Source organism: Helicoverpa zea, chromosome 19, assembly GCF_022581195.2.
Source record: "Helicoverpa zea isolate HzStark_Cry1AcR chromosome 19, ilHelZeax1.1, whole genome shotgun sequence".
NCBI lineage: Eukaryota > Metazoa > Arthropoda > Insecta > Lepidoptera > Noctuidae > Helicoverpa > Helicoverpa zea.
In genome coordinates this window covers 9,416,263-9,443,304 of record NC_061470.1, presented here as the reverse complement: position 1 = coordinate 9,443,304, position 27,042 = coordinate 9,416,263, and the positions used below count along the sequence as shown (strand labels likewise).

Genomic DNA, 27,042 nt, shown 5'->3' with positions numbered 1-27,042 from the left:
TTTAAAATACATAGTTGCGCGTCGCTCGCCATGACTTCGCCTTCAGAGATCAAAGTGACCCAATTGCCACATACGATGTGTCAACCAGATAACAAACCAGTAAGCAAATAAACAACATTAAAATAGATAGTAAAAATTCAGTCATGTCATTAAGTTATCCCGATTCGTCCGAACGAGAAACTGCAAACATTCACAAAAGGAAAACTTGTACCAAGGTAAACTTTCGCCTTTGACATTTAAATGTTGGTAAACTTGCTGCTCCGTGGCTGTCAGATTTCAAAAGTTTTCTTCTAGTGTAAAATTCGTTTTGGACAACTAAAATAACTTATGAGACGTGTCAGAGGGCTCTTAGGGGGCGTGTGCCTTGTGGCAGCTGTACAATTTAAAATATTTGATTCCGTTCGTACCCTCTTGGGGGAATTGTAAGATATCAGTTAACGTTGTTCCTTTTATTTATTCCTAAATTTAATATTTGAATGCGAATTCGAACCTTCCAAATGTCTACCGACTAGAAGTTTGACACTTCAGCTATTCCAAGCAATTACAAGGTAAAACTGCCATTTCTATAATAACTGTAATTGACATTTGTACAAATATGTTTACTTCCTTACTAGGTAAGGACATGTGCATACGCAACCTCAACTTACTTGTTAACAAAATCATCAACAAAATTCCATTGACGACCTTGCCCTACTGCTACGGTGTCGCTTGCCTACGTGACGCCCTTCACGCACTTTTCTATTCCTCTAGCCGTCCCTTTCTAGAATTTTCTCGCGTGTTTTTTAGGTCAATCAGCTGCTGTGGGATTCACTCGAGTCGTTCCGCCGTTGATTGATACTACTGAGTTCTTTGAACTTCGGCTTGCCCATGTTCTCCTGGTTACGTCATACGATTGAATGTTATGGTGACTAATAAAAACAAGCGAAAGCGTTCGTTTTTATGGCTATTTTATTTATAGTTATTATGACTATTTATAAATGGTAGAGGTATTTATAGTAATATTTTCATTTAAGTTATTCGATTGGTATCTATAAACCAGCACAAGTCACTCGGAATGTATGTCTTTCAGAATATTTTTATTATTGTTTTGGATTGTTTATGTGCAGTAATGTCCCGGATGTAAAATAACGCTAGCAGTACTTGAACTTTTGTCTATATGGCCAATCTATGCAAATTCTTGGCTAATGAGCGAGAATATTTTCACGTAGCTTTTTGATACATGGCATGTCACGGCTCGCTCTTGTGAAACACAAAAACATGTTACTTCAGTTATTTAAACTTTATATTGTGTAAAATTTCTTAAACAATGCCTCTATGCAAAACATTGCGTGTGACTGGGAATTTGTCTCACATGACAGAAATACTATCAAATCTATGTTGGGCATCCTTATTGCTGTAACATAAGAGCCAAAATGTAATATGAATAATAAATCGGATACTGCTGTTGTAATGTTGTATCGTATTTCCTACGAAATGAGCGGCTAAGCTAACTTGATATCCGTTTAGTTTGTTAAGCGTTGTAACACGTATTTATGTGTGTGGGAAATTCGAAAGTTGATGGCCGCACAAGTACGTACTCGAGGAACTTAACATATTCATTAATCACCGCGAGTACTTACTGCCCTATTACTTATAGAATTTCTACATTCAATCGTTGCCACCCAGTAACGTGACCTACTTAAGCCAAAGCTAACATTTTAAGAAGTGTACAATTTTTTTTTTTTTAAACTTTACTCTGTTTACGGTTATGTGAAACTATGTGTAGCTTAAAAATAAACTTAGCAGTTCATAATAGAAACGAAATCAACAATAGCACAGCCACACAATATTACAGCGCTCACAAACCGCTGACATGAAACTTGGCACGTCACGCGTTGCCTGATAGATGTCAAAAAAGTTAATCTTACTAAAATACAAGTCATCGATGGCCACTTCCACCTAAGCGTCTAGACCGGTCTTAAGCGGCTTAGTGCCAAGCCATAGAGTTTGATCGTGATGGCATAGACAAGGATGTGAATCACGTTTTTCCCATTTATGCGAGACTGTGTTTGTGTTGTTTACGGAAGTTTAGCGGAAATGACGAGCGACTCACCGAATGCAGTTGCGTTCAAGTGGCCTTTGAGATCTGCACCTGCTTTGCGTTAGGTGATCTTCACACTGCCCCGCATCACGCTGCATCTTGCGTGTCGACGCACCTACGCGCGTTCCTGCGGGAGTGCAGATCTGCATCATCGTGCGGGTTTTTCACGCACTCACGCGCGTAGGTGCGTTTTGTAGATTCACGCACGGCGGCTCTCATTTTTCTCTGTGGTTAATCTTTATCTGTGGTGGTCGTGCAGTACTGAGCATCAGGATAATTTTGATAATTTTGATAAAAATGGTTAATAATGTGGAACTCGTTCAGGACGCTGCTATTATACTAACTGTTTGGTTTTTGTACGGTAAAATTAAAAGAAATCGTGCCCGTAGAAGATACTGGGTGCAGCCTTATTTACAAACCAGATCTTTGAATGGGTCATTTGTTCAAAATTATAGGGACCTTAGAAAATATGAAGATAAATTTTTCAACTACACTAGAATGTCAACAACATCTTTTGATTATTTACTCAGCAAAATTCGAACAGGTATTACTGGAAGAGATACAAATTTTCGTCTTTGTATTACGCCAGAAGAGAAGCTTTGGGTAACATTGAGGTTAGTAAATACTTTCAATTTTCTAAATACATATTAAGTTAACTACTTATATCGATATTGTCATTGTTAAACCCAGGCTTATATACGAATAAAACTAGTGATTTTGATTTATTGTGCGTTTATTTATCAAAATTTGTATCTAAGTCTAAGTCTACTATTATAATCACAGCTTTCATTCCTTGAAGTGTTTAGATATTTACTTGCTAATCACAATTAGATAGAACCACTAAATAGACTCTACTAATCACAGCTTTAATTTCTTAAATCACAAATAACTAGCTTCTCGCTTATCACAATTATGAACCCACGAGATAGCTATTCGACTTATTTTTAATGTACCTACTCTACTAATTACAGCTTTCATACATGAAATCACGAATACAGTTCACAAAAAAAGTTCTTAGCCTTTAAGTAAGCCAGTAATCGCAGTTACTATAATAATTAAGATCCCAGTAATATTTATTTTGTTAACTTTTTGTACCCTATAAGGTAAATAAAAAAAAACTTAAGATATATCTTAAGTTTTGTAGCGTATTCGGTACTTTTAATTTTCGAACAATGGTAAAAAGTCAGATTCCTCGGAATTTTGACTATTTACGGACATTGGAGATATTAGATCTTCCATTGCCAATGTGGAGTTTTCCACAAGTGATTGCTGATTATTGGAATAGTTTCTTTCAATATATTCTTCAGCTGATAGATTAAAACTGGATGAGGAGGGCTGATTACTTGGACGCCTATTTTCCGTACATTCTCTGAGAGGTTTAGTGTAGTAACCACCATATTGATTTGAATAAGTGCCGTATTCATAATAATCGGTGCCTTGTACTTGTTGGAAATTGTCTTCCTCATTTTGTGCTTCCATGATACATTTCATTATATTTATCTTTAGCCTTGGCTTTAATCTTTGAGGCACCTTTTTAAAGTCGTCAACCAATGACAACATAAATTGTCGATCACAATCTTCTTCATCAGTCTTTCGTTGCAACGTAGATTTTAAAACGTTCAAAAGTTCACTACCAATTTTATCTGTTGGGTCACTGTTTTTGGTTTTCTTTGGTTTCGGTGGATTTATGTTACTACCATGTTGCTCTTCAACTGGGTCATTGTTTTCTTGATTTGCCATACTGTTGTGCGTTTTATTCATTGATACTATTGGTAAGAGGAACAAGAGTTGAGAGTAGTATTTATATTTTTTATGTGTAGCAGCTGATCCGCTCTTGGCAGCAGCTAGTTCCCGCCGTTGTTTCATAAAACCATCACGCAGCGTTCTCCATCTTTTTTGAAGTAATGTTCCTAAAAAAAATTAAAAAGATTCTGTACTCTATATTTCAGATACTTAGCAAGCGGTTGCTCGTTTACTGAGCTTCATTTCAGCCACAGAATAGGATTATCAACAATCAGAAAAATCGTGGAAGAAGTTTGCACAGCCATTTGGGACTTAATGAGAGCAGAATGTTTTCCTGAGCTCACGACTGAAGCTTGGTTAAGCATAGCTGAAGGTTTCCAACAACGGGCGAATTTTCCTCATGTGATTGGAGCTATTGATGGAAAACATGTCAGAGTTTACAAACCATCCCTAACAGGATCATTGTATTACAATTACAAACAATTTTTTTCAATATTATTATTAGCCATTTGTGATTCTAATTATAAATTCATTTTCATCGATGTTGGTGCGTATGGTAAATGTAGCGATAGTACTGTTTTTCAGAATTCAATATTTTACAAAAAACTTAGGGAATTTAATCTTAACATACCGAAAGAATCGAATATTCCGGGAGTTCCCAATGATCTGCCATATTTTTTCATAGGCGATGAAGCGTTTAGCATTTCTGAACACATATTAAGGCCATATCCGGGGACCAACTTGAATTTTACTAAAAGAATATTTAACTATCGTTTGAGCCGAGCGCGCAGGTATATAGAATGTGCATTTGGAATTTTAACTCACAAATGGCGAATATTTCAACGACCATTAGATGTTAACGTAAATTTATCAATAAAAATTATCAAAGCGTGCTGTTTGCTTCACAATTTCGTAAGAGAAAGGCATGGTGTTAATTTCAACGAAATAATATTCAATGGTGATACAGAGGGTATGTCCGAAATTCCGAGGGCTAGAGTTCTATCAGGTACACGCGGAAGTGACGCAAGGAATAATTTGGCAGATTTTTTTGTTAATATTGACCCTTTGCCGTGGCAAAACAAATATGCTTAAACTAGCTGCAGCTTTCATAATTGTAATTTACCTATCATTAACTTGTAGTACCTAAATAAAATAATTAAAACAACTTACCGTTCTTTTTTTTTCTTCAACCGATGCATTATTGTCAGTAAACATATTTATTATTTCCTCCCATTGTTGCACCTTCTGCGCTCTGTCACTGTACTCCTTGGATTTCATATTCCAGATTGCTGGGTGCTTTTCAATTTCGAAAATGAATCTTTCGATATCCAGATCCATGTTCACTCACGTCACGCCCTGTTGTGTTATTGTTAAATAAAACATTTATAAAGTAGCAGCCATTATGTTTATTCTATCCAGAGAGAGAGAGTATACATTTGACAGTCACAGGTTATCTATTTAAGATAAATTACAATTAACTATTAAAATAAATAAAACTAAACAGTTAAATTATCATCATCATCATCATCATCATCTCAGCCACAGGACGTCCACTGCTGAACATAGGCCTCCCCCTTAGATCTCCACAGATACCTGTTGGAGGCGACCTGCATCCAGCGTCTTCCGGCGACCTTTATGAGATCGTCTGTCCACCTTGGTGGTGGCCGTCCTACGCTGAGCTTGCTAGTCCTTGGTCTCCACTCCAGCATATATCATATATACAGCATATATATAATAATTCGCATAACCCTATAATGTCCCAATGTAACTTGCTCAACTCCTCTTTTCGTCAGTCCTCAATGTGCGTATGTTGACTTATTTCTATCATAATATTTTTGTTGTTGGGGGTCCTATCAAATTGCGAAATCAAAATAAAAAACTTACGAAAAATATTTTCAGGCCACACGAAACAAATAATCATTCGCCATCTGCTCAACTGACAAATTTGACAGGAATACCAACTTTAGAAAGTTTGAACGAAAATTTCAACACTCTGCGTGAGCGCGTGAGTGTAGTAGTACTGCCACTTGGACGGACTCCTCATTTTCAACTATGCCGGCGGCCTGGCGATATATCTCGAAGACTCATTCACCTCTTATATGCTTCGGCGGTTAACGTGGTCAATGGCGAAGGGGGTTTTAATCCGAACACCGCCATCCGTCGACATCTTGCAATTTTTTTCTTTAAATAACTGCTTGCTGCTTTAATTTTGCTGTTATTACCAGCACAGAATCCTTATCGTTCATTTTTTTTACTTCTGCAGCGCCATGTTGTGTTATTGTGGTGTTTAACCCTTAAATTGGTGAATCAATTTACTACAAAAAATGTATTATGCGTGTTAAATTGGCGGAAGCAATTTCTTTTGTTACTTTCCCCTACCATAAAACACAGGAACACATTGCATTTTACGCAAAAAACTTTAGTTCTTCCATCTTTGCAAAACCTACAGCGTGATTGCTTCTTTGCTATTTCTGGAAAATGTCTTACAGCATTATCTGACACTGTCTATCAGCCGTTCCGCTGTAGGTTTCTGAATTAATTTCTCCTTCACCTGCCCAAATACCACCGTCGGCTCTTGAAAGGGGTCCGGTACAAAGATATAAGCATATCTGCTAAATCAGGTCGTGTCAGGTTCAAGCAATGCAGAAAAAGAAAAAAAAAACATGCTATACGACATACAATTCACAACACAACTGAAGTAATTTTACATAAAAACCAACAAAAAAAGGCTAGTTTGCATTTCTAAGTAATAAACAATGTACTCCGTGTATACCAAAGTTTATGTTGTGGACTTCACTACGTACTTAGCAACGGTATTGAGTGAGTACATACAAAGTTATTATGAACTTATAAAATTGCGATTACATTATTTACACACAAAATTACGAATGATTGAAATCATTTATAATGTTCCTACGCAATTTAAAGTTTCATCCAAAAAATGTAGAAAAACACAAAAAACTTACCCGTGACCCAGATACACCAGACCGCTTTGAAGACGTTTTGAATTTGACATTTTTCAATGGAACCACATTCAAATTCATTCATTTTCCTATCAAAATATACAATTATTGCAAGCCAAAAATAATAATAAATTCTTTTTTTTAGATTAGTACTACAATCGATTTAAAAAAAGTTAATGTCTTTGGTGGAGTACACTGCCAATTTAAGGGTTGAATAAAATATTTATAAGCCCGGCCGCAGACATCCGGTTTCCGGATACGGTTTCCTGATCAGGAATTCAGATTCGGGAATCCGTGTTACTAGCGCACTCATTCGGTTTTTTTCATTCGGAATTTACATGGCCAGTACGGAAAGAGGAACCATATTGAAGGCACGACATCATGGACTATGACGAATTGATTGCTGTTGCACTTTTACTGGCGCTAAACAAGAAAAAGAGGAAACGACGTTACTGGGTACACCCGTCGAATGCTCAAAGATTATCCGAAAGTCAATTCTATGTTAAAAGAACTAAATTACGAGCATACCCAGAGGAATTATTTAAGTATTATAGAAAGTCCATGAAATCCTTTGATGAACTTCATAAAGGCATAGAAGACAAGTACCTACAAGAGAGAAAAAAAAAACACATTATTTTAGGTGTTTATTTATGTAAATTATGTATACGTTTGTTAATCTATACTAATATTATAAAAAGGAAAACTTTGTTTGTTTGGTTGTAATGAATAGGCTCAAAAACTACTGGATAGTTTTTAAAAATTCTTTCACCATTCGAAAGCTACATTATCCACGAGATAGATAGATAGATAGATATACTTTATTAGGTACACCAATTTAAGGCTAACATAACATAACGAGTAACATAAGTAGGCTATATTTTATCCCGGTACGGGCAGTAGTTACCACGGAAAACGGCTAGTTGTTATAAACAGGATTTTTTTTTAATAATATTAATACAAAAATAAAACATATATAAAATGCAAGTCACAGGCGGGCTCTGAATGCTCTGATACACGTCCATTCGGAACAGGGCTACCTTGATTCAGAATGAAAATTTCCGTATGTGTGCGGCGGTCGAACCAAATTGTTCGCGAGCGCTGCGTTCGGAATGACGTCATTAGGTTTTATTCCGTTCTGAGTACCCGAACGCACGCAGAAAATTTTAAACCGAATGTCGGGTTTTTTTCCTCCCGGAAAAAGTAAGAACGTGTGCGCTGTTGTGAATATTTTGTATGAAAAAAGAGCATTTCGGTTTCCGAATCCGAATTCCTGATCAGGAAATCGTATCCGGAAACCGGATGTCTGCGGCCGGGCTAAAGTAGCAGCCATTGTGTTTATTATGTCCAGAGAGAGAGAGTGTACATCTGCCAGTCACAGGTTATATATGATGCACAGATTATCTACACGCCCATTCAAAATCACGCGCGTCATTGCGGGATCAGTGTGCCATACCTTGCGTTTCGCCCCGCACCTACGCGCGGGGGTGCGTGTTTCTCCGCATGTATGTGCGTGATCCGCATGAACGCGCGTGGATGCATTTTCAGTGTGTTGGACTATGCGTGTTTTCCATACAAACGGAGATATTTCCATACAACGGAAAAAAACGCATCCACGCACCACGCTGCATCATGCGGGGCAGTGTGATAATCGCCTTAGTCTTACAACTATAAGTACAGGCTCGAAGCTCATTAGTATGCAACGCATGCAACCGATAGTAATCATAATCGCAAACGTTTTATTGTCTGATTGAAGATCAGCCATGTGTGAATTTATGAGTTCACCATCCTAGCAGACAATGCTAATAACAAGATTGCTAGGTTTTATAGCTTCATTTCTCTCCGTTGGAAAAAAGACGTAACGCAATCTGAGTAAAAGTCATCAGATGTTGTCAACAGGTGCAGTGGGGCCAGTTGTTGTGGTAGATCAAAGAAAAAAGAGACCAAGGACATTAATGTGAAAACAGAGAATTATAAATAAAAAATATATCAAAAGAATCTTCTCTCGAAAGATTTTGTTATCGTATTGCAAATGTCAAGTAGAGACAACAAGTCACAGTAGATGGCATGAGATAAGCAATCATTGGCTATTGGGTTATTAAGTGATATTCTTAAGAAATCAAGTATTTTGATAGACAAGATTTCTTCTAATTTGCTATTAATTATGATTCTATAGCAATAAGTATGCGCAATGGTCATCATGCCGGACCGCCGAACCTGAGGTCCCGGGTTCGATTCCCGGTTCGGTCGACATTTGTGTGATGAGCATGCTTGTTGGCCGTGGTCTGGGTGTTATGATATGTATTTATAAATATGTATATATGTAGCTATATGTTGTTTATCAGTTGTGTTAGCACCCATAACAAAAGTTAATAAATAACTTACCATGGGGCTAACCGACCGTGTGTGAAAAAGGTGTCCCGACATTATTTATTCTTATTATTTATTAAGTGTTAAAGAAACGAATGTTCGTTCATGCGAACTTAGACAAACACTTAAAAGCTATTATAGGTACAATTAAAAGATTCCAATAAGGTAATTACCACTAATTTTAATGCAACAGATGAGAAGCGTGACGACAATCATAATGGTATTCAGCGGCAGACCACACGAAATGTACAGAGTGCATTTTTTCCAATCAGTTGAGAATAAAGAACACGATAAGATTAGGTCACATTACAATCCTATTTATTTATGTAAATACTCATGTAAAGCCTTTGAGTGCTCCTCCCACAATAGTATTTGTTTTAACATTAAAAATAAACTTTACTACGAGTGTAACGTGAAACACTTAATGGATTCTGGATCTATTGATTTTCTTGTCCTAATTCTCTGCCGACTATGTCTAGACTAGTTTCGGCGTGTTGGATTTGCGATTGCCGTACTTTTAATGAAATTGAGTTAGGTAAATTGCTGGTAGCACGGAAACTTGTCGCTTCAGTAATTTTCCTAATTAGGGTAGGTATGTGGTTATTTCTGGCCACCACCTACATTAGGCGTTGTTAGGTCACTTCCATTCCACATAGTTTGTTCTATTTGCTTCATGGGTCAATGCCATTGCTGCCTCAGCTAATTTTGTTAAGACTCACACATTCAGACAGAAATACGGATTATAACATAGATGGGAATACTACCGCATACAAAGTGCATAATTTGTATCGCGATAGAAACACGTAAACTATACTATCAACATAGGATTATTTATTTGAACAAACTTAATCATATCACCAGATAACCTCGTGTCATATTCTGCAAAAACATCATTATCCACAGAATTATTGTTGGAAATATACCTACTACTTGAAACTTGTTTATATTCGATGTTGAATCAAAATAACTTTGAGCCGCCTATAACGGTTTTTGAGCTTACACGTGAAATTTCGTAGAGGTCAAGGACAGATTGACAACAGAATCTGAATTTCAAATTGATTTTCATCTGAGAGTGCGCCTTTTGGCATTGACGCACTTCCGCAATCAAGGAATCGATTTTTCTACCGTGAATAATGTGGTCACTGTCATCTATTAACAAAACTGGATTCTCAGAGGTCAATTCAAAACGCACAAATAATCGATTTTTATGCAATAAAATATATTTATTCGCGGCTTCGTCGGAAAATTTTCTTTGCAAAACTAGTTTCCATTGAAAACGAGGTCACCTAAAATAGTACGAGTCGGCATTATCAAATGTAAACGTCACAATATATTTCAGTGTTGTCCGACTGTGGGCGAATACGTGGGCGGGGAATTGCACCACCGCCCACCACGCCTCCGGCCTCAACACTAGGAACACTCAAGGAACTAACACTTCGCTATATTTCCTATCCAATGCTCCACCTTTACCATCTTCTGCTAGTCTCAACCCCTCTTGACTAGCATTGGATCATGCAGTAAGCGTATCATCGACTTGTGATCCAGACTCTTGTATGAAATTCTATCATGTAGTTACTGAAAACACAGTTGTTCCATTATTGTTGGCGTCTGTTTTGTAGCTTTGTGTCAAGGTACTGGTTTGTCCGGTGTTTTTATCGCCACTAACGAACCTAAGCTCGGATTGGGTCATTTTTACTAAAAACTTGTTCAGCAACTTCGCAAGGCTTTCGGCGTATCTTCTTTAATTAATTTGGTGTTGTTTTATATTAGTTTTACTTGCAAATTGGTATTTTAATAGATTTTTTTGTTCGTTATTATACTCTTATTTATTATACTTTGAATTTTCTACGATAAGCTTTGACATCGTTTTACATTACATGCTAAAAGAATTAAAAGTACGAATTGGGAACATTCAGTTCGTATTACAAGAGTAGTAGTGAAACCGTGTGAGCAGAAAGCAATAAAAATATTTTCGTTATCGCTTTCATTGTACTATGCAACTGCAATAACTAGTCACCATAGCGACTGAGATTTCCACGTGTATGCCTCGACCTTCTGTAGCCGTGATAACGAGCAACATAGCCATAATTTTTCTCGACTTGGGTGCTTGAGTTGGAACTAATTCGTTTATAACTGACCGGTTAATATAAATTGTATAGTAACCCTTTTTCGCCACAAGATAGTTGACAGAAAGAAGCACAATAGTTTACTGCAAGCCCACTCTGAGTACACAATAATAAAAATACAAAAGAGAGAGTTTGCAAGTTGGCAGGTGCATTCGGATTAAGACCAACTGGAGAATTGTATCTGGCATGTGAACTGATAATAACAGTTAAATTAGTGATGGGTTTGCTTGAGGCTTACCATCAAATTCTTACAGATTTTAGAATATTGGATTCAGGGGAAAGAATTGGTATTGTCTTTCGAATAACATCTGTTCGAACAGCCTGCCAAAAGTAAATAATGCGAAGAATAAAGACTTGTAAATTACTTGAGATGCTAATCTGGAGACCAATAAATTCCAAATCATTGTTTTTACTACCTCGATGATATAGAAGTTTCTTTACCAGCTACAAAGTAACTGCAAGTAATGAAAGGTATGATACGGTATAATCGACAATAAACCAGCAGAGTAGTACATCCACAATCGCAGGAAATGTCCGCCATTGATTTTTCTTCACGCTAATCCTTATCGTCGTTTCTAATTGTATTAACATTCTTTTGGTGTTGTGTAACTTCACCTTGGCACCCTGTGTTTGTTTGGTAACACTGTTTTACTCTCCAATTGATTATTTTACCTTTATATAATCTTACCGAAGATAATTGGAAGTTTGCTCCTTGTAAACTGTTGACAATGTTGAATCACGTTTGTATAATAAATATTTTACTTTCGAAGAATCTGGAAAGAAATATGATCGCGTGACTTATTAAGAGCCGTTGTTAGCCTTACATGATGGGCAAATGACAATTTCATGAAAAACAAATATCCTTTAAGATTATCTTTAGATTTATACACCGTGCACCATGTTACATGTGAATTCGTGGTCATAAACATCGCTTAAAATCGTGTGTTTACCATAAAATTCCATAATTTTAATTGCTTAGTGATAAATCTTAAATTTTCCACTAGTTACAAGGTTCGTGTTTATTCGGTCATCTACAAACTGCTTTTGTATTCCTACAAGTACGTTTTATGACCGGAAATATTCGTCTGTCTAAAAGCGAAATTTGGTCTTCATTCATTGAATTGAAATGTTTTGCTTGTGAATTTGAACCATCTTTTAAACTCATTTACTGATAGTAATTTTCTGAGTTAGAAGCATAGTCCGTTTGAGAAAAAATTTACTATGTTATCTACCTCCTTATGTATTTCAATATTATTTTCTATGGTCTATGATTTCATGTAAATTACCACTTATAACATTTACTTGCTTGACTCGTTGTATATTGACATCTTGTATGCAGAATTCATGTCATTGGCAAAGAGTTTTTATTAGTTCTGCTTATTTTATCTAGTCATGTTTTGCGACGTTTATATTTGTTTTGACTTCGTCGTGCATCTCTTCTATAGCATCACGTCATCCTATCAGCGCAGTCGTAATGTCATCCTTCGACATGTAAACACGAAATCTTTTATTTGAGTCTGCAGTTTTGTTTACCTTTTTCCTTCAAACGATTAGATCATCCATTCAAATCGCCCATTGAAATGAGCGGTTCCTTGAAATGATTTAAGTACCTACATCACTATTCAGTCTAGAGTGGATGTCTTTGCCTATTTAGATTAAGAAAACATGTCATCCAGCATGATGAATTCGTCTATTCCAGAGCCTTAACATAAATCGTGTGTAATTGAGGTTCTAAATTAATCTCTAATTCTCTGACTGTCAGCCTCCCAGCCTATCAGCCTGACCAGATGAATACTGATTTTAGGGACATCCCCTTAAGAACCCTAGGAACTTGTGTTAGTATTGGCAGATTCAGTTTTAGTGAATTGTAGTTTCATAGCTGCTTCCTTATTTTTGTTCTCTAAGAAGTTCAAGCTGAATACTTTAAAAAATGTGTTTATATTATCGTGCAATGCGTTTACAAGACAATATCAGCCAATCATGAATACGATAAAAACAACTCCAGCCTTGACTGGAGTAACTAAAAAACGCTTAATGGAAGCGAGTCGCATCCCACGATAATTATAAAGTAACATCGGCCCGTCGCCGTCGGTAGGGGTGTAGTATAACGAGTTTGTGTGAAAACTTGATGCTCGCATAATCGCCGACGCAAGTGTTGTATCGAGGTTTTTGTTGCAAAGTCGTGTACGGCTGTACGCACGCGCCTGCTGACGTTGCACAATTCACGGCGGGCCTCTACTAGCGAACTAGAGACGCGGTTCAGACGCCGCCTGCCTGCCCCCGCGCCCCGCGAGCCGGCACGCCGCTCCCCCCTCTCCCTCGGCACCACACCCGTCAGCGCGCCTTAGTTGCCCCGCAGCTGCCGCGCGCGTCCGTCGCATACTCAATGCGACCCCGCTATCCCTCTACCGTAATATGGATATACAGCAAATACGCGTTCTTATCAACATCCAGTTCGCTTATTTGTGGTTCTGCGAAGTCTTTGACAAATATAAATGGATTATATTGTAAAGTGCCACAAGAAACTATTAGTTTTATAAGGTCCGCATTGGAATTTCTAATATGGCAAACCGTAGCGCGCCGACGTGTTCGGCACATGGCTTCATAATAATATGGTGCTTGCGGAAATTACGTCAGGATTTACAACTGTCTGTGTGGCGGTAAAGCGAGAGTGTAAATATTGTGTCTGATAAAGTCAGAAATACTTATTTCAATTACATTCAAGGATCGGTTGCGTCGCAGCATGGCGTAGGTACTCGTGGCGTCCACGTTACATTATGGCGGGTTTTCGCTTTCAGACAATGTTGTACGTATACTATTTCATCGTTTTGTTTAGGGATCTCACCGTGCAGTTTTCTCAAATGAAAATTGCTGCAATGGAATGTTTTGGATTCGGTTTGATGTTTTGAAATACCCTGACAATATATTGCAAAAACTGTTAGTGGTTTTTGTAATGATCATTTAGAATTCTAAGAGCAAGAAGAACATTATTTATTGCTTTGTTCAGACTTCAAAGTACGATTTCGTACGAGGTCACTAGCTCAAGAAAACGTTGGCCAATCATTTCGCACCACTGAATGAATCTCACGAATCTAATACATTAGTCAATAAAGCCAATATCGAACTTCTGCTGATTTTACATTAACAACCTGAAGTGTATCAATTTTTATACCCATATCCTGAGAAGTAGTTTCTCAGTATCCTACAACCCAACAAGAAATTGCCCTGGTAACCGCATAAGACTTCAGAAAAATTCAATAAAACCCAAAGTTTGATTTTTAAGCTGTCTTAAAATGGCGGGCGAATTCCGCAGTCATTCTGCATAACTTGCACCTGTGTGGGTCTTAAAATTGTGCATGTGTGCGCTTACTTACAGCGGTGCAACGTGGCTGCAACATGCCATAGTACTACTACTAATAGGGTACTGTAGGCGTAGACGGAGACATTCTCCGATTGCTGGCTTCCTGGTACCTGAACTCGTTTCAGATTGAACAAATAAATGCGAATATTGTATTCGGTGCATTCGGTGTATTGTACACGATTCTAATCTAGTTAACATAATTTGAAGTATGGGACAGCCCACTTATTGAATAGAAGCTAAACAAACTTAGGTTCATTTACCCGCAATAACGTTCATATGCTAATTATTCATGACACGCGAAACATTCTAATTAACTTAATTAGAATAAATACGACTAGCATGACACTTCGTGGACTGTCAGCTGAAGCCAGTAAGTAACATGTTAAACCATCCATTTCTTCTGATTTCAATTGGAATTTCTTAAGCCTGAAGTTTTAAGCCGGAGCGTGCTGAAATAACGGGTATCGCCTGCAAAAATATAGCCTGTAGAAAATTTCGTGTCAGCATTCCAGTTTTCAAATAATTCTGAGTTGGCTAGACATAACCGCAATATGGGAAAGGTTATGCAACGGGAGATTGCCACGTGGCACTACCCTACGTTCTGCGCATGCCTGGAGGATAGATCCATGACATTGCAACTATATTCCAGACATTGACTATAGGTACTATCCTGTAAGTCCTGCCTTTTTGTTTGAAAAACCTTTTTCAGGGCTTTGTATCAGGAATGCGTCTCCTCCCTTTCTTTCATATATTTCTAAAACACTTAAGTATAAAATTAGCAAAAAAATTATTCCTTCTGGACATCGTCGTCGACATCTTGCCACAGTTTGTTTATTCATTTATACTAGAAAGTTTTATACGAATTCCAATCAGAAAATTATCCTCCATTTTTTATCCAAGTAGTTCAAGAATTCAATTCAAAATGTTAGTGTAGCCACGTGGATGTGGGCCCTAGTGCGCAAGTCCACTACCTCGTCTCAGCTGTGTTCTGAGAAAATCGTTACCATCGTCCAACGCACCCACTCTTCGTCACGTGGTATGTCGAAAAATCTCGCAGTTTTTAAAACGATTTTCATTTCTATTCTCCCACATGCTTCTATCATCATAGTACTGTATTTATGTTATGGTGTCAACTCACTGTTATTGTTATATTTCGTTTGTTACACTTCTCTAAGTAGTTCTGTTGATTAGATTACAAAATAATTTATTATGTATACAAAGTATTCACAATCTTAATCAGCCTTATCAATCCCAACCCATGTGTGCTCCAATTAAGCTTGTGATTATTGTTATTGTAATCTCTGATAGCGATAGCACTTTTGAACATACTTGTTCGGATACGCTTTGCAGATCTTTCATTGTAGGAGCAATATCCTTCTCTAATTCAGCATTATCGTCGCATCACAAGAGGAAACAATTTTTTACCTAGTTAGTTAGTTTAGTTTCAGTATTTATGCTTTTCTATAACATTGCGAACGTCATTTAAGAGCATCCTCAAGGCAAGTCACTTGAAGGTACTCTGAGGCATAAATTAATATTTTTAATTACTCTCAGTATCGCCTGCAAGTTGGTCTCCATCTTCAATCGTAAAGTTCATCGTTTTATCGTTATGTTTTTAGGTCGTGGTCGCCACGAACACATCGCGTGCTTTACTACAGGGATGTCCATTACCATCTTTCTCTTTCGTTTAGGCAATCATTAAATTGTTTAATGATCCATGAAGTTTTTTTCGATCGATGCCAACAAATGGTGTTCAAGCATGATCCTTTTGTATTCATGAGACTTTGTTATTAAACTGTTTAAGTACCAGTGCCAAGACGTGTTCAACCCGACCTTTATCAAGTTTCACGTGACTTATTTCCATTTCAGTTCGTGCATCGTGCATTTGCTTTTCGCTTGTGATCTTTGTGTCTGCCAAGTCTACTTTCTCTCCCGATATATCTGAAGCAATAAATTTTCCATAGATATAAATCAATTGTAAACACACTAAGCTGGGAACATGTTTTCAGTTCGTTCTAGGAAAATCCAAAAGTCTGGCATACATACCAGCATCGCACTATACAGATAAGTGTATCCGGGGAATCCCCAATTGGTGACGTAATGAGCAGCACAAAAGAATAACAATCAGCAATAATGACTACCATGCGTGATTTAATATTCAACATGAATACTATTACACGATTTATCTAAATATAGACGGGAATCTCAAGAAGAAAGGTTTGGCAACACAAAGGATTTTCAAAATACACATTTCAATGTGATGTTTTCGCATGCACACTAGATAATGCAAACATACATAACGCTCTGGGGCACTGTTTGTTCTCATTCTATTTATATTTAGATTAAAGTTTGTCTTGTTTTGAGAGTCCGACCTTGATCGGTCATGTCTAGACGACCTTGCCGTTAGTGGAGAATGTCAGTTCTACGTCCGCTTCAATTAATGCCGCATGTATTAACTCGTTTAATGACATTTACAGGGAGTCAACTTTCACAGCTCTAACTCGGTACGAAGTTATCTGCAATCTTGTTGCATCACGGAAGCGTTTGCATCTATCGCGGAAGCCACGTCTCTTAACTCTATAGGTGTACTGTAGATACCTACGTAGAACGTTCAGCCGCATCTCAGTTTTACGTTCATAATTAACTTGATTTATGTTTGCCCTCTGCATCATTATAATCTCAAAGTTATCATCTCATAAAATCTTCTTAGGCTAAGTTTAAAGACCTTGTGTTATCATTTGCCATTCACAAACATTTGAATTCGTGCTTTCCTCATAATGTACTTGAAATGATGAGTCTATTTGCAAATTGAAATACGGCCGGAACGTCATTGGTCTCATTGTCTGAAGATTTAAACTTCCGTTCAATACATTGTGCAAATTGCACCGTAATGTCGACGGGATCTCTTATTTTTTCTTTCGTTTTATTTATAGCCCTTTGTTGGGTTTTACTAGTGTTCGGTTTGTGTGTAGTAATTGCGTTTACTGCGATTCATCGACGTGCACAGGTGAAGGTCATGGTCGAGCTCGCGACGGCGCCTGGACGCGGCGGCCGGCGCTCACATGACTCGTTGTTTGTATGTGGCGCGCTCACGACGCGATGGCGGGCGTGTTCGAACGCCATTGGTCGGCTTTCACGAACCTCGTTACATAAAATGCTCGTATCTCCGCTCCTAGTGCGAGTGACAAGCTATATGCACTTTGTTGTACCTTAATTTAGTCATTCCTTTGTAACCGCCTGCCATACCAAAATATCTTCATTGTTGGTTTATGCGGTGTAAGAAATTGTATAGTTGAATCGATAACATGTTTTAAATTTCATTGCAGTACTGTTCTATTCCTAGAATCCGCACAGTGCTTACTCATTGATAAGTCTTCAGCGATAATAGGACAAGTCGATGCTAAAAATAGACTACCAAGAAACGTTAGCGTGCTTAACGACCTATACGGTGTTTTCATAACATCTGATAAGCCTAAGATTTCCTTACCCAGATGTTTTGTCAGCTGTCGTTACTTTGAAATCGGGCAAGTGTATCACAAGGCCGTGTTTATAGGCCGCATGGGAAAGACCTTGCTCTTATAACTTGAGTCATATGGTTGGAGCTACATTTGGGCCGATCACAATACACAATGTTTGTGGCCCGGCTTTTTCAACGATGACTAATCTTTAATTTGATGTTTGTAAATTATGTTTAACTCATCGTAATTATTCTCCATGTTTACTTCATTAATATTGGTTTCTTCATTATGTATTCCATCCACGGATGAAACCTGATCGTTACTCGTTTCGTGTTCAATTAGAATATAAATGGATTTAATGCACTTATTAAAGTCATGCACGTTCTTGGACCTCTTTAAAGGTTTAGGGCGGTTAAACTGAATTGATACTTTATGAAAGGAAAGCTTGGCTTGAGTCACGTCTTTTCTTGTTCTATTAACATTTGGATCAGGTTAACTTTATAAAACTTTTCCAATAGGTCATCTGTCAATTTGTTTTCTCATCGAAGTTTTCGTTACCTTAGTTTTCACAGTTCATGCTGTTTGGAATCTCCTATAATAAGCAAAGCGTTTACCGAGTGGTACTAACTTTCTAACAACCTACTCTGCCTAACCTATTTTTGTGATCTACCAATCTATGTTTACGGGCACGGAAGATCTAATCAGTAAAAATATTGCTGCCATTTAACGTATACTGATTATCAACATGAGACATCAACAAATCATCATTGAAGATACAAATCCTCCGTTTGGACAATGAGTAGTAAACTTTAATATTGTCATAAAAATACTGAGGAAATCTCTACTGTCAGTTTCTGATATAATTTATATAGTTGTTACTGGTTATGGTGCAATAAACCATAAATAACTATTTTACGGTTCGCCTGTGTTGTATCGAGACTAGATTTCTAGCCGTAAGCACTTGGGGAAAGGTGAATAATATAGCCTCATTGAATAAGGTCCGTGCTTTGTCCTTAGACAGATTAAGGTGAAAATTGACTTGATTTATTCCCCTTGTATCGTATTCGATAACGGTAGTTTATATTACTGTCGTTCTAGCCGACAACTTTCTGTTGATATTGAACGCGATATTGATATCATTTACATTTACACCTCGGCCTGCAACTGTTGCTTAAGCCTTAATTGCACAGGTAACTAGTAAAGTGCCAGTTCTTTTGTCCTTAATGAGCAATACGTAATCATTCCGTATTTCACGTGAATGTTTACTTTCAATCACTGTATATTGAACAACTGAAACCAACTGAACAAATGTTTTGATCCGAACGATGCCGATGTACTCTTTGTTTGGAAGAAAGAGTGTTTTTCTGTGAAAAACAAATTGAAAACGGTTTCATGTTTTTGCCCTTTCTAGATGTACTGGAGGCTACCTTCGCTTTCTCTATGTGAAAGGTTCTGTTGACAAATGTTTACTTTACAACAGTATTTAGCAGTTATGGTGCAGGCTTATGACGCTTTATGATGAATATTTAAAATAATGATTACTGACAAGTTGGCAGTTTGCTGGAATTATAGCATCATCCATCTTTTACGGCATAGGGAAATCTAAGACCGCCCTGCAAAATAGAAACCACATCTCTAGCTGCAAATAATATCAAATAATGAATACCTTTTACTTGAAAGAACCCTACTGCGAGAGAAATTACATGACGATTACGGGTGCTATGGTGATAATTCACCATCAAATGGGCCTTACGTCTAGACTATTCACCGAGGAAAATTAATTGCCTAGATAATGCATTTAAATACAACAGCACCGGAACGATCTCATGTTTCATTCCATTTACGCCTGGTGTTAACACTTGACACTTATATTTCTTATTCGCAAACCAATAGAATAACATTATCTTTTATAGCTTTTGATATATTGACTATTTATTATATGAAATTCTCATTAAAGCTGACGTCAATTCAATGAAGGTGAATCTAGCAATAGGTCATTGTAACATTCTTGGTACCCTGGCTGTTATTGAAGTCATAATTCCTCTTGAAAGTGACACGTAATGACTAAGTAATAGCATTTTTATGTTCAGATAAATAGAATTGATGTAATATATTGTGCCATAATTGCTAAATCGACGTTCTTATCCTTTTACTTAATACTAACAAGTCCATTTACCATCGTAAACAACTGTCAAGGATGTTTATCATTTTTCTAACGACCGGCTCGACTCGATTTAGCCAATAATAACGGTTTGTTTGTCCTGCCGTCGTGCTTGATTGGAAGGAGTTGACACTTGATTGAAATTTAACACTTATGCACGCGATACTTGGCTTTTGGAGCCATTGGAATGGAAACATTGCGCAAATACAGCGGCGCATGTCGCCAGAATCATTGCATGTACCGGGTTCACGCACAATTTGAAATGAATCCAAATATAGTATTTTGCAAGTCATTTTCCGAATAAGCTTGTGTACAAATACAAAGACTGAATGTTTGCCATCACAGTTCGTGAGTTCCGACCGACGAACGGTGCGTATCTAATGAAAGGCCCAATCAATTTGATCATCCATCAGCGGACTGTGTGAATGTGCGAGAAGGCCGTCAACGAGCCATATAAACACCGTCCAATGTCCAACTGCTCTGTACTTTTGTTTCTTTGTTTTGTTCGTATTTATGGCTATGTCGTACCTGGAAAATGCTCCTTGTTCAAGTATTCTAGTCACATCGCATGGTTTTCACTTGAGCGTTGACGCGTTTTCCACATCGGTAAGTACCGTGGTTTGGCGGAAGCAGACCTTGGCCCACTAACGACGAATAATTATGACTTGATCTTACTTGCGATAAATATTTACATTTATCATTCCGCATCGTGTACTTGCCGTGCTATTTCCTTGTTTTCTTCCTCGTTTTCTTATCTTTCGCTCTAATTATATTTGCTTTTCTTCTCACTAATACATAAATTATAATGGTTCCCACTATCTTCTGTTTCGGATATTCGATCCTAGGAAATATGATATTCTCTCTATTTGTATTTCCTGGTTGCAAAAATATTCATGTTACGCAGTTACGTGAGTACAAAACTGCATGTCAATTCGAACGTAGTGGATCATGTTACATCCAACCGTAAAACAAACCGCAACAAAAATAACTTTGCACGCTTCCAGCCAAGTTTTCTAATTCATGACACCGTGTTTTCTAAGTCCTAAGAGTGGATTTCGTGCGAAAATTTAATTTGTTGGATGTAAAACATGTTTGTCGCAAGTAACATGAGAATGCTAGCGAGCGGCGACAACTACGCTAGTTTGCGGTCCATGAATGTGATACGCGACCGCTTTGCTCGCGTTTTTCTATTGATTTCATAATAATAATGCTCTCGGTAAATCTCTGCATTTCCTTTTCAAATCTTTGATTTCCGAACTGGAATGGAGCCCTTTCCCCACACAAACTTCAACAATTACGCAAGAAGTTTAACTGCAGCCACGAACATGAAGTTTATTGTTTAATTACCACATACGGAAAGTGTCGATAAATGTTTTTACTGACCTCACTTAGTGTTTTGTAATCACTGACAGCGCAAGCTTACTTCTTCATTGGAATTATTCACGCAATTTGATGTTGTAATTCGCGCAAGAAAATCGTATCGTTCTGTGAAAAAACTAATCTTGGAATAATTGCTGTTAGTCTTTCAAAAGGCCTTGCAGAAGTAGGTAGATACATTTAATTGAATTCAAGTAGATCTTCGATTCGTGTCGTTCGGCGTGATTTACATTTTCATTGATATCTTTTTACGTTTTTTTTTGCTTTTTATACAATTGCCATTGTTATCGGATACTTCAGACATTTTTAATGTTAGCGATATAGGTTGGTTAAATGGTTAGTCGTTGGTTTTAGTGTGTATCAGTCAGTAGGCGCCGGTGACCGCATTCTTTACGTCGTCTCGTACCGTATTGAAAGTAGAGCAGGCATCCGTTCAACGTTCATAAAGATTTGCAATACTATAGTTCTTATTATCTAGGATCCTAGTACATTTTATTTCAAAGAGCCTTATATGCAAGGGAAGTTCGATATTATGCAGTTTTCAATTTAAATGATAATCTCCTTCGTTGGCATTCATCAGATTTACTTCACAACAATAGATGTGAAGGAAAGGTGACGAATGTCTTCATTGAATGGTAATCGCGTGCCCAGTGTCTTATTTTGTAATGCATATTGATGTACTCGTATTTACCAAAATCTAGTTACATAAGAAATACACGATGATAGTTGTTTATGTATACGGTGACTTCTTTGTAAAGGGCATTTTTATATGTTTGGTGTAATCCATATTGTTTTGCTACAGAGCTATAGCCATTAATTATACATGCTTGATAGATGGTGGTTTTAATTATGAGGAAAATGTTAATTCCAGAATAAACACAAATATACGTTTGAATGGATGATCCTATATCCGGGGGGTCAATGAACCCATTCGACTTTGAATTGTGTCCCTCAGGCATGCGTTATTTGCTTGCGATAACACGTTGAATGACAATAAACAATGATACTTGTGTAACAATAAGAAAACCAAGTGTTTTGCTTTGAGATAATCGTACAACTGTCTGCATCCGATACACCCTGCGTAGTAGATTTTTAAATTGTTCATGATTTGTTACGAGTGGTTTATTGTCTTTTTCAAATAATGGTTTAATACAGCTTTTGTTACTTTTGAAATATTAAGCACCTACTGTGTTAATTCACCTTGGGTTACTATAGTTATGTCGCACCCTAGGCTCGTTGAAACTTTTTTAGGAACAACAATATTTTTTTAGGAAAATACTGGCTTAAGATAAAATATCAAAAGACCTCGTTATAGGAAAAGTTCTTGAGTGGGATTGAATTTCATTATAATAATATTATTTTGCGTCGACCTAATAACAATCTCGCATTACAGCACAGACAGTTTTCTATAAACAAGCACCCTATTATTATGAATGACGTCAATTAAACCTTCGTGCCCGCACGATCGGACGCATGACCTAAAATATGTGCCTATCGTACAGTTATTAATTACCAAGTGTGTATTGTCACTACTATTAGCGGTAAACAAGGCCTGCTCAGACTTGGTCACCAGCTGAACAGTTATGGGACCCTGGTGGCTCAATAAGTTTTGAAATATCATTTATATCTTTTTTCAGTTTTCTGAAAATGGAAATAATATGTTGAGGATAATTTTCTTGTTTTAAGTAGACCAAGAATCCAATACCTCATAAGTTTGTGAAAATGTATGAAAACAAAGATTTTCTGAGCCTTTCTGAACTTTCTACTATACAATAATTTGTTTCATTATCAACTTGTCATTATAGTATTTGTTATTTATAGATGCAATAAACATTATAATGAAGTGAAAATACTAGGTTCAGTAAAATTCCGTGGTCCTGTACTATCTATCACTGACCTTCCAATATCACACTAGTGTCATTTCTCATTACATAAAGTGCACTTCGTGCGTATTCAAATGATTGCATATTTATCAAAAGAACATTTCGTTACTATGTCATTTTATCTCTAAAGTAATTAAATTATCATCCGCTTTTAACGTAATCATCAGTATTACATTGAATTACAGCAGTTATAATAACACGTATAGAGTTGTGACTGTGAAATGTATATTTTTTAAAATTATACCGTGATTTACAAAATGAATTACTTTAACTGCTATCAAAATAAGTGTCGGTAGCGATGTTGTATCAGAAAATTATCCTCTAAGATATATTTTTTTGACAAGTTTTCAATGATAAGCAATGTTCACGCCCCTACATTTGCTGGTGGCCTTTAAACAGCTGTATCGTCACCGATAAGCGAACGAAAAGGCCTCGTTTCAGTTGCGATAACAACCATAATAGTAGTGTCAAATACGATGACAACACAATTTATAACACAAGTTTTTTCTCGCTAGTTAAGTGTGCGGTTGAACGGTGCAAATGTGAATTTATATTTATATACAGTGTAGTGAATGTATTAACTTATTTATTATTTAACATATCCAGATTAATGAGGACCCAAATCATGGAACGTTACAAACCCGATGCGTTACGATGGCGTGCTTCCTACAACAGTGATTTAAATTTAAACTAGTGCATAGTGGTCGTAAAGTCTGATCTGTTAGACTGCGTTAAATTATTTATTAGTTAGTGTTTATATCGTGTGGATATGCTGATCAATACGTTTTTGGACACGGAGGATTTCGTGCACTTGTATTATCCGGAGGATGAGCCTGCGGCCGTGCAGGGCTGTGGAGCCGGCGCGCGCATGGCGTCCAAGTACCCGCCCAGACCACCCTCGCCAGAATACTCACAGGTTTGTTTACATTATAACTACACCTGTTGTTTATGAAAGCCTGGTATTGTTATACGTCAGCCAGGGGACGAAAAAAAATAAGGGGAGAAATTAGGATTTTTCTACTACGACTAGGAGTAGCGCTTCAATAAATTTAATCTATTGTCGAAATATCTCTACTAAATTACATTCCCAGGCGTAATCGATACTAAACTCGCTGTAAAAACGTATTATTGACCAGACAGTTACAAAAGAACAAATAAATACACAAAATGAAATATCATTGCGATATCGTCTTGCAATAACACGATACTTCCTACTCGTGTCACGGTTAATGGGGAAGGGAAAAATACGCAAACAAGGTTTGTGATGTAAAGCAGGTAGCTAAATATGGATGAAGTGAGGAAAAGTAACGGTAACTCGAGTCCTTCACCTTGGGACTAATAATTGTGTGTACGGTGACGCCCCCTTCACCCCCTCGCTCGACCATTCAGCGGGGGGAAGGACGAAGGTACTACAAACCTATGATTACTTGTACGGCTTCTCTTGAGTAATTGGAACTTTTCAACGTAATGAACTTCCGTAGTAAGAAGTACGAGGCCTTTGAAGTCTATTTATGGTTTTTCCTGTGAGCACTTCATTAATTTGAGTCGGTCCTTGAATTTAGAAGTAAAAAATGGAAGTGGAGGTACGTGAAAGTTTTTGATCATTTTATCCTGGTTTTCATTATGAAGTCATTTCAAAATATTCTGTGAATTTGAATAATCATGAGCCAATGATGACAAATAACTATGACTGCATTTAAATTGAACACAATCACTGATTTACAATCAACAAAATCTTGACTCGCTAAATGTTCCAAATTCTGTTTACATTGTGAACAAATAAACACCCACTGTGCTCCATTGTGTGGACAGTAATTTTTATTGACAGCCCATCAGGCTGTGTTAAAAGCTTCCCTTTGACGCATAAGAAGCAGTCAAATTCGTTGTTTATCAATTGACGCTAATGGTAGGGTACTGAACATAATCGTGGGGACAGTCAGATGCACCGTAATGAGCCAGTCTCCGTGACTCATTACAGAATTATGCGCCGACGCTACTGTCATTGTTGAACACATGTCGCCTGTTGTTTTTAAATCCCCATTTAGACTGGTTAATTACTTTTTGACAGCAGACCGTCTGGCTTAGAAATAATTATTCTATTTGGATGATTTAATCCCTGTGAGAAAAACTGCGTTTCAAAATTTTAATAGATACTGATAAAAATCTAGGTGAATCTATTACGAAACGTGCAACTAATTTTAGATCTACATAACTTTCAATGTTAAACAAACAGCATTGTGCCAAGCAATTTGTCATTACGTCGTTGACGTCACAGATGCATTCAACCAGGATCACATGAGCACTAGCAGATAATACTGCCCATAGTTGCACACGCCGGAAGTTTTTTAATCCATTGTGGTTGACGATGAAGAGTGACACACAAAAGGTACCAGATCGCCTCGCAGCCTACGGCCACTACGCATCATCTCTCTCCTCATGTAGTAACAGTTAGTATTTTGTATCAGGAATTCATACATACCTATAAAATGTCAGTACTAAACCTTGAATGGGCCTTTCAATGCAACACGCGGCCTCGGGCAGGGTTGAATGACATGAATGATTGAGTGAATGGATAATGAACGCTCCTTTCATTCATTCACTATCTGTATTACTATCAAAACCTATTTCAACGTGCTTGTGAAGTTGGGAGTACGTTTAGAACAAAGAAACATGAAAACGTAGTTTTACTTGCCTCTATGCTTTTGGTAATAAATATTTATTTTTTATTCCGTCTCTTTATGAGTCTTTGTGCTGCGCCTTTGTTTGATGCGCTCACGGGTCGGGATATTGCCCATTATGATATAATTGCCTGCAAGACATATACGTATGTATTATTTCCCAAGATAGATAAACCTGTTTGATAATAATTGTATAGTTCTGCACGCGGACGCTTGCTGATGATGTCTACACAGTAACCTCAAACGACCTTATTCTATCTATCGATCTCCTACGCACACAACAGTTGCATTAGTCATGCTTTACGTTAGGCAAGCGGCTTGCCCCTTCCGCAGATGCTGTTGCCTAATGCCACGCTTTGATAGCGTACACGTCTATTGCAGAACTGACGCAGATGTACGAGCACTTCACAAGCTCTTACTATGTAATGCGTACGTCGATGTCTACAAAAAAATATAGAATAGAAACACCATTGTTGTTGTGTTGTTAAAATACAACAAGTATTTGTATGAGAATTTTATCTTCGCTTTGTTTCATAAATTCAGACAAATAACTTATTTGAATAAAGGACATGTTGCTTAAAATATCCACAAAGACCAAAAGATAAAGGATAAAATCTGTAACCTCAGCATCCAAAGAGATGAAACAAAAATCGTCAAAATAATATTTTTAAATCGCATTTTGGATGATATCAGAACCACGTAGTCTCAAAGTCTTACACCGTTTAGTACTTAGGAAATGGATGACTCCGGCAGTAGTTCATTCATAAGTTTCGCACCACCTCATTGTTATGCTGCTCTGGTATTTTAAAGCTCCTACTTAAGTAGCGTGTGAAATTCTCTCAGCT

The 27,042-nt window shown here is 37.3% G+C and overlaps 1 protein-coding gene across 7 annotated transcripts in view; it reads left to right on the top strand.

Annotated features, from left to right (window-relative positions):
- LOC124639298 (myotubularin-related protein 4) overlaps positions 1-27,042 on the top strand; it is a 68,477-nt gene that overhangs the window by 17,707 nt on the left and 23,728 nt on the right. For 2 of the 7 annotated variants that reach the window (XM_047176576.1, XM_047176569.1), the window contains exons 1-2: positions 13,632-13,820; positions 24,035-24,435. The exons of 1 other annotated variant lie outside the window; for it this stretch is intronic. In XM_047176576.1, the coding sequence (XP_047032532.1) occupies positions 24,289-24,435 (147 nt within the window). In that variant the 5' untranslated portion in view covers positions 13,632-13,820; positions 24,035-24,288. Of the gene's footprint in view, positions 1-13,631; positions 13,821-24,034; positions 24,436-27,042 lie in introns of those variants that run through there. 4 more of the 7 variants (XM_047176573.1, XM_047176570.1, XM_047176572.1 and 1 more) reach the window with 4 other exon arrangements.